Here is a 14,383-nt window from a genome sequence, read left to right as displayed (position 1 = left end):
CGTCATTATAATGTTGGTGCTGCCAAGAGAAAAAAATATAAATGCGCTCAGAGCTAACTTACCAAAGCGTTCCAATTTTAATTTTGTAAGCAGTTTTTAAAGTTAGAAAGGCGGTAAATATGAAAATTTTAGACGCGAATTGCTACTCAAAAACAGATTTGATTTATTTTATTTTAGTTTGAGTTTTTTTTTTACGCGCAATATTTTTTTTTTTTTTTTTGCGAAAATGATTATTTATAGTTTCGTGTTCATTTCTGTTGACCTCTTGACGCTTTAACAACTGGAGACGCCTTGTCTGTAATTTTCTGTACAAAACAGTCTGCCGATTTTTGGGGGGAAGGGTTATGTCAAATGTATGGCTATTAGTACGTAACGTAGAAATAGCCATGTCAGATTTTAAACGTCAGTCAATAAATAATATATGATCATTGGGCGAGGTTTTCGACCGAGGAGTAAGCTCTTAAAGACGACTCCGGTTGTTAAATCCTCCAAGGTTGACTCGGATATCCGTTATCCGTAACGTTCATGCAGAATGACAGGGCGAAGTACAAATGACAGCCACCCATCAAAATTGTAAAATTAAAAATATCTATTATAAATCCTTGCAAAATTATTGAACGCATTTCATTTTTAATATGGAAATGGAAATAGAAATCGAACCTAAGGATCAAAATATTAGAAAAATCGAAGATGTCATAGACTTGCAGAAAGCCAAAGGAAGTTACAATCCTAGGCAAGTGGCCTTTGCGTTACCATCAGAAACAGAAAGCACTGTATCCGCAAATGTAGCGAAGAGTTTAGAAACTGGGCTGTCAGATTCGAAATCTAAAAGTAGTAGTAAGAAGCAATTCAAAAAAGCTACTCGTCAAAAAGGGCAAGTGCCCGATGTTGTATCTTGGCCTAGTGATTCCGACATCACTGTACTGAGGATGAAGCTCATGGACGCCACAAATTTGAAGGATAATGTGTCTAATATTGTAACAGGTGACGGTCTCCATCAACCGGATAGCTCTTCAATGGTTAACCTGGCAACACTGATACTCCAATCTCAAACTCCTTCAAAGCATAGCGTCTTGGAAGAGTACTTGGTGCCTCTAACTTCTTGGGAAGAAAAGAATGCTGAAGCTAATGGGTCCTTCGATGAAAAAGAACGGAATGAAGAAATAACAGTTTTCCGCACTGTTACGCAAGAAGCACTTTCTTTTATAAAAAAGAAGTATCTTTCTTCCGAAGCTCTTAGCTCAAGGGACAGCGGTTATTTTGCGAATAGACCGAAAAAATGCAGAATAGCTAGATTTTTCCGTCTCTATTTTTGTCCTTGTTGCTCATGTCTTTACGAAATTGAGAGGATGCGACAAACATCATCAGAAGTCTGAAATAAGAAGATAAATAATTGTTATGGCTCAGCAGTGAATCGTTAGTAAGTTCCTTTTGTACATTAATTTCACCTTACCTGTTGTATGTTTTAATGTTGACTTTATTTTGTGTTGGCTTCACAATATGAAACGTACCAAACAAACGTAACAAAGTATTTTACTGATATACTATAGGTACCTCTCACGTCGAATGACTGTCCCTATAGTGCCAATTACATCCACACTTTATGAGGCCCTGGCCCCGTTTAATAAATGTTACAAATTGTAAATTGTAAATTGTAGGTGACAGGTTACAAGTCTATAAGTTCCTGTTTAATAAAAAATGTGACTTACAAATTTGTCATGGTGGAAAACTTACATAATTGTACAATTGTATCTACAATTTTACATAATTTGGTTCAATAAACATTTTCACTTTACAGGTACAATTTTACAATTTTGTATGGAAAACTACTTTATTGAACACATAATAGTAATTACAAGTTTACATATTTTGTAAATTGTAGTATAATTCTGACAGGCGCTCACATGATGTGTAAAAACTTGATGAGGTGTGCCGGACAATCTAATTAAGAATAAAAAATGGTTCTAACAACGAGTAGTGACAGCAATAGTGACGATAGTGATAATGAATATGTAATTGAACGAAGACGAAGAGTTTTTCGTAAAAGGATTACATTTTGCTTTTAATGTGACAGATTTCACGATTAACGAAAAATTTCGAGTATGTAAGACTACCGTCGAATATTTGTTAACAAAAATTAGACAAGAACTTCAACACAACACAAAGCGTAATGCAGCTTACCTCATGACAAATAGGTAAACCAATTCAATAAGAAATGTATTGCGTGAGATAACTAATAAAATCATAAATTAAAAAGCAAGAAGTCTACCCTCGTTTATTAAATACTTGTGGCAAAAACTTACATTTTATGTAAATTGTACCTTACCATTACAAATTTGTAAACACAATATTGTCATCAAAAGCTACAGGCATTTTTAACATATGTAAACGTTTATTAAACAGCTTTTATAATTGTGAAAATTGTAAGTTATTTATTTGTATTTTTTTACTTCTTTGTAGGGTTTATTAAACAGCACTTGTAAGTAAAATTTAACAAATTTGTCACTTTTTTACAAGATTGTTGGATTGTAATGTTTATTAAATAGGGCCCTGGGGGCCTACCGCGAAAACCGAAATTCGCAAATCGCGGGGATCTTTCTCTTTTACTCTCACTAAGACGTAATTAGAGTGACAGAGAAAAATGCCCGCAATTGACGAATTACGATTTTCCCGGTAGCCGCCCTGATATCAGACTCGATTTTGGGCCCGAGGAATAATATTATTCCATTTCACCAAACATCAGCACATCGTTTACGTATTTAAATTGTAAAAAAATGTAAAATATTAAACATTGAACATTTTTGGCGATTAGAGACAAAGTATTTTTTTCTTTTCAAATATTGTTAACGGGTTATTGGTAACGGGTATTAAGAGAGCTTATTTATGACGACCGACTGGGCGCCGTCTAGTGGGTCGGCCCAATACCGCTGGAGCGACAGTGTACAGGCGGATCTGTGCCAACTCAAAGCCGATAACTGGCAGGAAGTGGCACAGGATTGGGATAGGTGGTGTTCTCTCGTCTTGGAGGCCAAGCAAGACCCTCTTTGGATCACTGCGCCACGATAGTTAGTTAGTTTGTTTGTACTGATATTCCGTGAAACGGAAAACGATTATCAGGCCCGAAATCGGGAAGGGTGGATGTAATTAGCGCTTATGCCCTATGACAGTTCATATTTAAATGGAGCAACTGTCAAATAAAATGTTTGTAGACATATTTCGGAACTTAAGCACATTAAGACTCTTGGCTATAACCACGAAAATCGAAGTTCGTCAATTGCGGGCATTTTTCTCTGTCACTCTAATTACGTCTTAGTGAGAGTAAAAGAGAGAGATCCCCGCAATTTCCGAATTTCGGTTTTCGTGGTAGGCCCCCTTGTCTCTCTGTTGCACTAGTAAATTCGTACGTAAGTGTGACGGAGAGGCAACACATCGAACGTGGTTCGCGGTAGGCCCTCTGTTGTATTAGGACTTATCATTCGACGCGAGCTCCCAGTGTCATTGACCGCATGACCGCCGTAACCATCGGCGAAACAGCAATATAATTATGCGTGTGCGACTGAGATACGAAATGGGGGGTCAATGTACGAGATTCTTCGTAGCGTCCTTAGTTTAGCTTAGTTAAACTTTTTTTTAGCTTAGTTGGACCCGGGTACGTCCTTAAACTACGTCCATAAGAGAGGTATGGGCATTGTGAATGTCATCTCGCTTTGTGTGGTAGGGCACAGCCAGTGGATGTCATTCCAGATCTAGAGCAAAGCCCAAATGGGGAAGTACCTCCACCTTACAGAAAACAGCAGCCAAATAACACTAGACCCTACTCATAGTGTTGTGTTCCTGCCGGTGAGTAAGGTTGCCAGAGCTCAACGAGGGGGGGCGGGTTTAGGGTCGGCAACGCGTATGTAACTCCTCTGGAGTTGCAGGCATACATAGGCTACGGAGACTGCTTACCATCAGGCGGGCCGTATGCTTGTTTGCCACCGACGTAGTATACAAAAAAAAACTCTACGGCCCGAGAAAGATAACATGATCGGGTTTTAGGTTATAGTTCCCTGCGCTTGTAAGAACCTATCGCGAACCACTATCGGTGCTTATGGTCGGTGGTCAATAAGGTGCTATTTCCATAAAGCTTCAATTTAAAATCAACTTTATCGACAACCCACAATGTTGTCTATTTAAAGGTGCGACCAGACCGCAGCTTAAAAAACGGTCACGATAGGGAATCGCAGTGACGCGTCGTATGCGTACCGTTTTTGACGCATGCTCCCCACACCGCTGCTTAAAATACGCTGACGCACCGTAAATTGATCTGCGTAAAAATCGCAAAAAATATTACACGGAGGTCTTATGGCAGACACCACACCGGTGACGTAAAAGACCCAAAGATTTGCGAACAAAAAAGATTCGCGTGAAGCACGTCAGCGTCACTGCGATTCCGTACCGTCGCCGTTTTTTAAGCAGCGGTGTGGGGAGCATGCGTCAAAAACGGTACGCATACGACGCATCACTGCGATTCCGTATCGTGACCGTTTTTTAAGCTGCGGTCTGGTCGCACATTAACTCTGTAGCTGCTACTTGACGCAACGTTGGCGCAGCGACTCCATGTTCCATAGCGCAGACTAGACGCCGACGCTCAAGACGCTAGTGTGTGATAGGCCTAACAGGTGGTAAAAGCAAACGGGATACCACATGCAATACGCAATACGGCAAAGAAAAATATTTGAACGCCTGTAAGTTCACAATAGCAACAATATAATTGATCGTGTATAGTTCGTGTCATCCACGATGACACGCAGATTTGTCAAATCTAGCCTTTAATAACATGACAATAGAAGTCAAGTAATGCGTCTTCATGAATGACACGATCTATAGATATTCTACCGGAATAGCTTTAGCCTTGAATCTTAACCTATCGTTCTTTTTTAGTTCCGCTTGACTGAAAACATCACCATTTTTATTTTTTCTCCTCTTCTATGTCGCCTACTATTTAGTTTACGTAAGCTTGAAAGCTACAGTACTGTGCAAGTGCAGTCAAATGGAGTTTTTAGGCGAGCTGGGGTGCTGCAAACACCTGAGGGCCTACCACGAAATCCGAAATTGCAAATTGCGGGGATCTTTCTCTTTTACTCTCACTTAGACGTAATTAGAGTGGCACAGAAAAATGCCCGCAATAGGGTTGTTTCCAATTTTTTGAAACGCTTGTATTACGTTCTATATTAACTAAAAGTTGCCCTAAAATTCAACTTTTATACTAAAAACTGCTTTAAATATGTTAAATTAACAAAATATATTTTGACAGATGCTTTCGCGCCCAAACCGCTCTTTGAAAATTGTGTGACGTCATAGTTTACGGTTTGACACATAACATACACACGCAGAAGATACGAACTGTTAACTGACATTTGTCATTTGTTGTTTATCGCCTAACTGTCAACAGTGTCAATACGAGAGTAGTGACGTCATCAGAATCTTCAAAGACGTTTCGAGTTCGGTCACGTGACGTGTGCCAAAAGGTATTTTAAATTCAATATTTACTAAAATATGGTCATTACAGGTCCCCTAAAAGTAGTTAAACGTGTTCTTATAATCCAAAAGAATTTATTGGGATACAATTCTGCCCTAAGATTTGTAGATGGAAACAACCCTATTGTGACGATCTTCGATTTTTGCGGTTATAGTTATAGCCTTGAGGTTTTATAAAACTTTGTAGGTATTCTGCCAACCCAGGCAATCGGATGACCTTAAGGAAATGTGGGACGTAATTGCCATCTCGTTCTATTCTATATATCTGTCATTTTTGGTGGGAGGAGAAAATAGTTTTCGCCATGTCCGTCTGTCCGTCCATGTCCATGGTTTTTCTCCGTGATAGAGAGCTGCAATTTGGCATGTACCTATAAATCAATCATGGCGGCAAAATGGTAATAAAATGTATTTTTCACTTTATAACCCTATGGTGTGGGGTTTCCAACAACCATCTTGTCATAAAGTGAAAGTTATCGGGAATTATCGCTTCGAAAGAACAAAACTATGCGTGGGGTGGCTCTAACTATTGAACCATGGGATAAAAAAATGAAAATATAGTAAAAGAAAAGCTTAATAAAATAAATACCTTCGTGTTTTCACTGTACAAACATGATCGGTTCTCACAAAAATTCCCCTCTTAGTAAAACACGTACAAGAGCGCTGCGAATGTACTTATTACATTGTGCTTGTAATGTACAGTCAGCTACAGATAAACGGTCCCCCCCCCCCTCTGCATAGAAATTTGTATTGCTGACTGTACACGACAGTTACTAATAGCTAGTAGCCTCTGAGGGCTTACCACGAACCACGTTCGACGGGTTGACTCCCACTTACATAAGAATTTACAAGTGCGACAGAGAGGCAACACGTCGAACGTGGTTCGCGGTAGGCCGTCTGTTTATAGCAATGTGACAGAAGGATATAACTACGGAACCCGACACAGGGCATTTTATATTTTCATTCCTGTGACTGTGATCATTGAAATCAGGGCTTACCGCGAACCACGTTCGACGTGTTGCCTCCCTGTCACACTTACGTACGAATTTATAAGTGCGACAGAGAGGCAACACGTCGAACGTGGTTCGCGGTAGGCCTCTGAAGATTATTTATTTCTAGGTATCTCTACGTGACATCAAGAGCCATTGAGTATTCGCTATCCTTCACTTACCAATTCAAAAATAACACCTTAAGGCGGCTAGTGTTAAACGAATATTAAATTTGGAAGCCAAAAATCTGACAAAAATGTATTTTGTTTAGTTCTGCAATTTTTATTACAAATGATGTGCCTGGCTCGGCTCCTTCAAGAAAATGATAGTTGCTTCAATTTACCGGTTTTTAAATATTGACTACATCAACCCGGGAAGCGCTCTTTTTTTTCGGTGCGAAAGACTGCAATTAATCCTTTAGAGACACAAAGGAATTTAATCCAAATCGTAATTTAAATATATTACAACGGGTCATAATATAACGGGTCATAATATAAATACGTCTGTGTCTCACGAAAGTTTTGTTTTCAAATCGTAAGTTGTTTCACGTTATACTTGCCGCAAAACTAACTGGCCACTGAGATCATAATGCTACCTCCTTTACCCTTGTTAAGACCAACCAAGAGTGAAAGAAATGGCATTATGACCTGACCGGCCAGATAGTTTTGCAGATAGTATAGCTGGCTTGGTAGCCGATTTGTTAGGCTACAATTTTTCACACGGGGGTGAGGTGAATGTTTAAGTAGATACATAGGTATAGCCGGAGTTCATAAAATGTGTTTCTATGTATTTAATTTTTTTTCTTATAAATAAAGTCAGTCGCCTTAACTAATACAATCAAGGACCTCGGACGGCTCCGGACCGGACGCCCTTGTGGGTCTGCATTCTCATCATTGTTCGTGGCTGAATCATTTCGCTTCAATGGAGACTGAAATGTTCGTATTGTGTTGCCAATTGATATTAAACCCTAGGTTACAACTCGAAAAAAAAAACAATTAAAGCTGGTACTTTGTGTTGTATATTTAGCCGACATGTGGTGAGCAAAATAAATAAATAAATATTATAAGACATTATTACACAAATTGTCACAGTAAGCTCAATATGGCTTGTGTTGTGGGTACTAAGACAACGATATATATATAATATAATATATAAATATTTAGAAATACTTAAATACATAGAAAACACTCATGACTGAGAAACGAATATCCGTGCTCATCACATAAATGCCCTTACCAGGATTTGAATCCGCGACCATTGGCTTCATAGGATACAGTCACTACCCACTAAGCCATACAGGTCGTCAAACCACCAAACACAACTCAAACCAATCAAATACAACTGATTGTGAGTACGCACATTTCCTTCAAGTGTTTATTTGTTTGTTAAACTCTCACTCCTTTCGGCTGTCATGACAGGTTTTATCGGATGTCACGGACCTATAAATCCCGGCCTTTTGATAGGCTTGCGTGAGGATATAGATCCAACACGTAGAGGCCCCTTGGAGAGCTTTAATGCCATGTAGAACGCCTTCTGGAACCCGTTCACAGGTGCAACAATAGACACCCATGAACCGGTCGCAGCGGGCATTGGGACTATTGTAGAAAAAGAGAACAGTATAACGGTCTATGGATTGAAGTTTGGGTGGACAATGAGACTGGGTTTTTGCAAAGACGTTCGGCCACCTGCCATAACAATGTTTTCACTAGTTATCGAGGCAGGCGGTGACTTGCCGTCCATTAGATGGGCCCCTCAAACTGCCATGGTAGTGCATGGCATGCCATCGTGAAGACGACCAGGAGCAACACCGCTGTGAGCGGCTCCGAGGTGTCGAGAGGTGTACGCCGCTTTCTACCCAGTGGCTGATAACAGCCACTGTGCCAACTCGCGTCTTTTGCAATTTTTCACTTCCATCCCTGGAGCATTTACCTCTAACGACGCGACTCCTCTCTGGACGACCAATGAAGGCAAGCCAGAGCTGAGAGTCCTGCGGATCCCCTTGGTGTCCACCCCAAACGACGAAGATACGCCGGAGACGGAGACCCTGACTGAGTCTCGGGAGTACTCGGATACGTGGAGTCGTTACTCCCCAACAGCTCGCCACAAGCTGCCCAATTATATTTATTATTACTCTCTTTATTTATTTTGGATCTTAGGTTAGGCATTTTATAATATGATTATAAAAGTAAAATACAAAAAAATCATACAAAAAGAATACAAAATACATATAAACACATTACAAAAAACCTAACCTAGGGTGCCGCCAGCAGCGGGGCAGGGCCCAAGCTGCCGGTGGTCAGGGCTGCAGAGAGAGGAACCACCGGACTATCCGCGCCGTGTCCAAGATCACCGCCTTCTGCATCTGACCCTTGATCCAACCACCTAACGAGAGTCTCTCAAAGTGCTGGTCGAGACTCTTCGCTATGAGACCGTTCGCTGAAACGACTATCGGGACAATGATCGTCGAATCAACATCCCACATGGCGATTATCTCGTGAGCCAAGTCTAGTTACCTACTATTATTAGTTACACTTGTTGAGTATACGATATTCAAATTAAAAACGTCACAATAGAATGATATAATTTTTTCCATCGATTCCATCAAAGTAACAGACGTAAACCGTTCTTTTAAGAATTTAATATTTATCCAAATATAGGACGTTGAAATTGCTCTTTGATCAAATGAATTGGTCTATCAATTGCTTTAATACGCGTGCCGTCATGGCATCAATTCGAAGTATTGTGCGCAGGTTACCTAAGTGCCTGACTTAGTGTTAAAAGACTCGAAAAGTTGAGCAAATATTAGCAAATTTTCTTTGAAACTTTAGAATTGTAATTTGTCGTAAAATTATTAGATTGTCTAGTTTTCTGGTTAAGGATGTATTTGAGACAGTGATGCTTTGATAATAGTGGTGACAAGAATAAACATCAATTACCAGTTGAGGAGTCACAGGCATTTGGGGTATGTGCAAGTCAAATAAAATTTTAAAGACAGAAAGATTTGTAGACATACTTATTATGTCCTTTGTGGGGTGGGGCACATTGTTCATTCATAGAACTGATACTTACATGCACTACACAAGAGCTTTTTACAGGTATTTAAGGAGCAACCATCTCGAGGGTTCTTTAGGAAAAGAAGGCTGTTTGTGATTGTGCCATTACATTTACATTTTCCACCTAAGTCGGAGCCGATGGTTCTGGTGGGTTGCAATGCAAGGGTATTTATTTGTGTGATGAGCCTGAATCAAGCTGTAACTGCCTTGGACCATATCCACTAAGATATAACAGGAATATTCTCTGAAGGGTATTCAAAAAGTAAAAGTTTTTATGTTATTAATACACTACGTAACTTTTTAAACACGGGTCATTAACTGGACTTAAGGATTTATAAGTAATTAATATGATCGGTTTATTAACATAATCTAAAAGCAGTAATTACACTAATTATCTGTGCCTATCTGCAAGAAATTACGTGTTATACAATGCCGATACTGGGCTACTAACATAGATCACCATATTGGGCGACCCAGGACTCAACAAGCTCGGTATGGGACCGATGTGTAACCAATGTAGGCTTTTCTGGTCTCTGAATTATGCTTAGTGCCAATTTACAGAACTTGTTCATAGCCAGAATTAAGTATACTATGATGGTATAAATAACAGTTTTGGTTTCCGCGTTTAAATTTAAAACAACCGAATATTGTAGTTACCTGTCAATTTTTTTTGTCCCGTACAGGCAGCAGCCCCCCCCCCCCCAAGCTCAAATTTTATGCGGGTGATATATCAACCTGAACCCCTAGTTCACTGGCTGGCTACGCCCTTGTGGTACAGCGTGCGTCTTGGCAAATGCCACATGATTAAAACCACTCTGCCAATTCTTAAGATTAGGTCCGCACCTCGGACTTCTTCAGGTTGCAACCGGAAAAACGGTAAGATGAGGATAAAATATTAGACATCCGTTATCACAACCTTCAGAGTAGCTCTTGCCAGGGTCATCATTTCCACAAAATATCACTAAATTATGGCATCAAATAAAGAGTTACACAAATGGCTAATAGGTAAGTAAAGCAGGTAAAGTAAATATGAAAATTGTAAATCGTAACACCTCGTAATAACGTTTTTCGCCTAATCATCCATGTACACAATTGGCGCCAAAACTTTCGTTTTCTAAGTTCAAACCATCAATCGATTCGCGATCGAATCAAAGTCATCTGTTGACTTAACGGTTTTGTTTGTATTTTACCGAATTAGTTCGATTCGATCGACTCGCCCCACGTTGAAAATGCACTTATAAAGGCCAGAGAAAGCACTGCGCTCGCAGTCTCCGTCTAACCGTCACGCGTACCGTGTACCCGCGCTTTTTTGACGTTTATTTTTTTAATTTAAACTTTTTAATCAGTGTTGCAATTGCACGGATTCGTTTCATCACATTAAAATGGATATAAGGTAATATTTAATTTTGTTTGTTTTATTTTAGGAGGCGTGTTTTACGAGGGTACTTCTTATTGTAAACATGGGATTTTCTATTGTTGTAAGATGTTAATTTAGTTTCACTGTATTGAATAGAGAAGTTATGGTTGTTGGCGTGAATAAACACATCCCTAAACACTTAATTAACTACACCAAGCTGATAATTCATTTTTACCTTAACATTTATTTAACTACTCAAACACATAATCAGTCATTAATTTACATCTAAATAATCGAGAAAGCGATTAGCTCTCGGACTCTTCTTTCGCGATTCCGTTAATATATTAAGTAAGTAATATAATGTAAGCAATATATATGTCGATATCATTCACTTTCTCCGGTAGCGCGAGTTATGAGACCGGTGAAGCTGTTATTTGCGTTCGTATTTTAAAAGACAATATGGAGTGTAAGGTACCTACCGATATCTATATCGATATAGATTATATTATCTCTAGCATAAAAATATACAGAAAGTAAGTAAATATTCTTTACTGCACCAACAATTATACATTTTACATGCATGTAAAACTACAAATAAATTTTAAAGAAAAATAGAACCAGGTAACAAAAGGCGGTCTTATCGCCAATAAGCGATCTCTTCCAGACAACCTTTAGGTAGCAGGAAATGTAGAACTCATACAAAAGTCAACAGGTAGTGCAAGGAGCTAAAAATGGAGATTATTAAACACAAACACACATACTACATACTACTTATATAACTATTAAAGCAATACCTAATACACTAATAAATATACAATATAATATAATATATATTTTATACTTCTGTATAAAGATCTTACATTACACGACGAAGCGCCCAATACATCAATATTATACGGTACTATAAGTTACCGAGTACTAATACCTTACTCATACCTTCTTAGTACCTACTAATGATCGCGTTCATCTAAAAAATGTTCTTCTAAAAAAAAGTCGTGTCTTTTAAGTTTAATTTTGAAGAATTCGAGTCGTTATTACGCGACTCTGTGGTTAAAATACATCCGAGTCTTTTAAGTCCCGAGTCGAGTTTTTAAAAGTGCAACTTAAAAGGTCTCGAGTCTTCGAATAAAGACTTCATTAAACATTTTAGAGGTAGTATTGTCTACCAGTAACACAAAGGAAAATTTAACGCGGAGACAATGCCGTTTAGAAAACTTTTGTATATAATTTGAGGGTTCTCTTTAAGGGCTCAAGTATTTACAAAAGACTTTAGGTCTCGATAAGGTGTAAAGTTTCGACTTAATGACTAGATTCTGAACTGAGTCGAGTCTTAAAGCAGATAACTCAAAGGAATTTATTATTCTTTAGTAACCGCTTAAGTTACGCATATTTGCACACTTTTATTTTAACTTGATTTTGTACATACACATACATGAGTGGATTCCACACGGTTCTTAAGATTTTTCGTTTTCTTATTTTTGTCATACTCGCTACTACCCGTGACTTCGTACGTGTCGAATTAATATTTTCATATACCACTTCCATAGCAAATTCCACACTTTTCACCCCCTTAAGGACCCTTCGGCCGCGTACGCAACCAGAGCTTCGTAACCAGATGTGATCGAAAACTATTTCTGCCTTGTACGAAACCGGTTGCGATCAAAAACTAATTTCGTCTTACCCGTAACCAGTTACGAACGAACACTTCTCGTTCTTACACGAAACCAATGTCTGGGCCATCTAGCTATAGGTTTTTTTTCAAATATTTTGTCATGATACTCATGATAATTTCTTATCCTGTGCATTTTTTGGAAACTATTGATTTAACAAAACTCAATATAACATATTTAGATCTTACATGAAACCTTTACAGTGGGTAATATAACAAATCACTGGCCACTTAAACATTACTTCAAGTGAGTTCTAATCTGATTACTCTAGATAATGTCATTATATTGTTAGCTGTCATTAGTTATTATTCGCATGTCTGCAAATAATCTATGTACTCTGTAATAAAAATGAATGATATAAACGCTGAAATTGATTTTATTACGACAAGAAGAGGAGAACTGTTACAATTTTTGTGTTCTGATTTTTGACTAGATATATAACGTGTACAGTACTTATACTGTATAACAAGGTGTATAAATATAATCTTAGCTGACTTTATCAACGGTCGAAAGGTTTCGTACAACAAAGAAAAGTGTTCGATCGTAACTGATAACTAGTAAGACAGAATTAGTTTTTGATCGCAACCGGTTTCGTACAAGGCAGAAATAGTTTTCGATCGCATCTGGTTACGAAGCCCTGGTTGCGTACGCGGCCGAAGGGCTTAAGGAAGGTTCTCAGAATAAAAACAGTCCAGTCTTTCTCCGGGACTGGAACTGTCTCTATACCAAATTTCATCTCAATCGGTTCAGTTTAAGATAAACTGAAAACGCCATCTTACATCTCCATTCTGGCATTTTAGATATAGACCCTGACATTTTTGACTATGTATTATTTTGTTACACAGGTACATCCACTTTCCTGTATAATTAGTATGGCTACTTGGTTCCTAGTTGGGGCATCTACCGTACCTACTACAAAAATACCCACAAGTCCAAAGATAGGCATTGTAGACAGATGAAAATAGACCCAATTCAATGTAACGCTAGGTAATCTTAATCTATTAAACTATCATAACAACGCAGCGGAACTCCAAGTCTCGCTACCATACACTAGCAAGCCATCAAAATGGAAAGTGATCTGGCAGGCGCGTCAGCAAAACCTGCGACGCGTTAGTACAGTCGCCATCTGATATATCGGAGCGGCCAAGGTGCTTAAAAATATCTTAACACGCCTGTATTTCCAAGGCGTTAGAGTGCGTTCAGATATTTTTGAGAAACTCAGCCGCTCCGATATATCTGATGGCGACTGCACGGGATAGTTTGTGTACACTATAATTACAGCGATTGCTTGTGCAGTTTTCCGCTGCGCAAGAGCGTGTGTATATAATTTGAAACCTTATGTCAAAGATATACGTTCCAAAATGCGTTAAATGGATGTACAGGCTTCTTAATTGAAAAGCTCTTATGTAATCCGTGATTCCGTTACAATTTGAATTTCCTTGGTTCCTTAATTAAGGATATCTCCGGTATTTCAAAATTATTTTCGTTTAGGGTAAAAGCTAACGAGATTCACTTGTGATTTATAGATGGTTTAAGCGAAATCTTTATAGAATCCAACCACGCTAAGTTTGCACAGATTTTGCAGTGAAATACATACATACAGGATGACCTTTGGTGATGATTCAGATGATGATGAGATGATTCAGGGTTTGTCCAATGGCTAGGGACACACTGTATACATATACAGGGACATAGGCGCCTATTATTAGGACGGCGGAAAATAGTGCAGAATGGAGAGCCTTGTTGCACAAAACAATGACCTTATGTGTTCGCGACCCTCAGTCATGATCATGAGGA

The 14,383-nt window shown here is 38.7% G+C and overlaps 2 protein-coding genes across 3 annotated transcripts in view; both read left to right on the top strand.

The window, feature by feature from the left end:
• The first annotated feature begins 526 nt into the window (after nucleotides 1-526).
• On the top strand, nucleotides 527-1,528 carry LOC133518139 (uncharacterized). Its single transcript, XM_061851723.1, has one exon. It carries the CDS (start codon nucleotides 636-638, stop codon nucleotides 1,374-1,376), a length of 741 nt encoding a protein of 246 aa, XP_061707707.1. The 5' UTR covers nucleotides 527-635; the 3' UTR covers nucleotides 1,377-1,528.
• A 9,277-nt stretch (nucleotides 1,529-10,805) lies between these two features.
• LOC133518138 (putative mediator of RNA polymerase II transcription subunit 26) overlaps nucleotides 10,806-14,383 on the top strand; it is a 42,025-nt gene continuing 38,447 nt past the window's right edge. For both annotated transcript variants that reach the window (XM_061851722.1, XM_061851720.1), the window contains exon 1: nucleotides 10,806-10,952. In XM_061851722.1, the coding sequence (XP_061707706.1) occupies nucleotides 10,942-10,952 (11 nt within the window). In that variant the 5' untranslated portion in view covers nucleotides 10,806-10,941. The remainder of the gene's footprint in view (nucleotides 10,953-14,383) is intronic.

This window comes from Cydia pomonella, chromosome 5 (assembly GCF_033807575.1).
Source record: "Cydia pomonella isolate Wapato2018A chromosome 5, ilCydPomo1, whole genome shotgun sequence".
Lineage (NCBI taxonomy): Eukaryota > Metazoa > Arthropoda > Insecta > Lepidoptera > Tortricidae > Cydia > Cydia pomonella.
This window is presented reverse-complemented; position numbering and strand designations above follow the sequence as displayed.

Coding starts and splice junctions, on each gene's coding strand:
- LOC133518139 (XM_061851723.1), top strand. CDS start 636: ATGGAAATGGAAATAGAAATCGAACCTAAGGATCAAAATATTAGAAAA.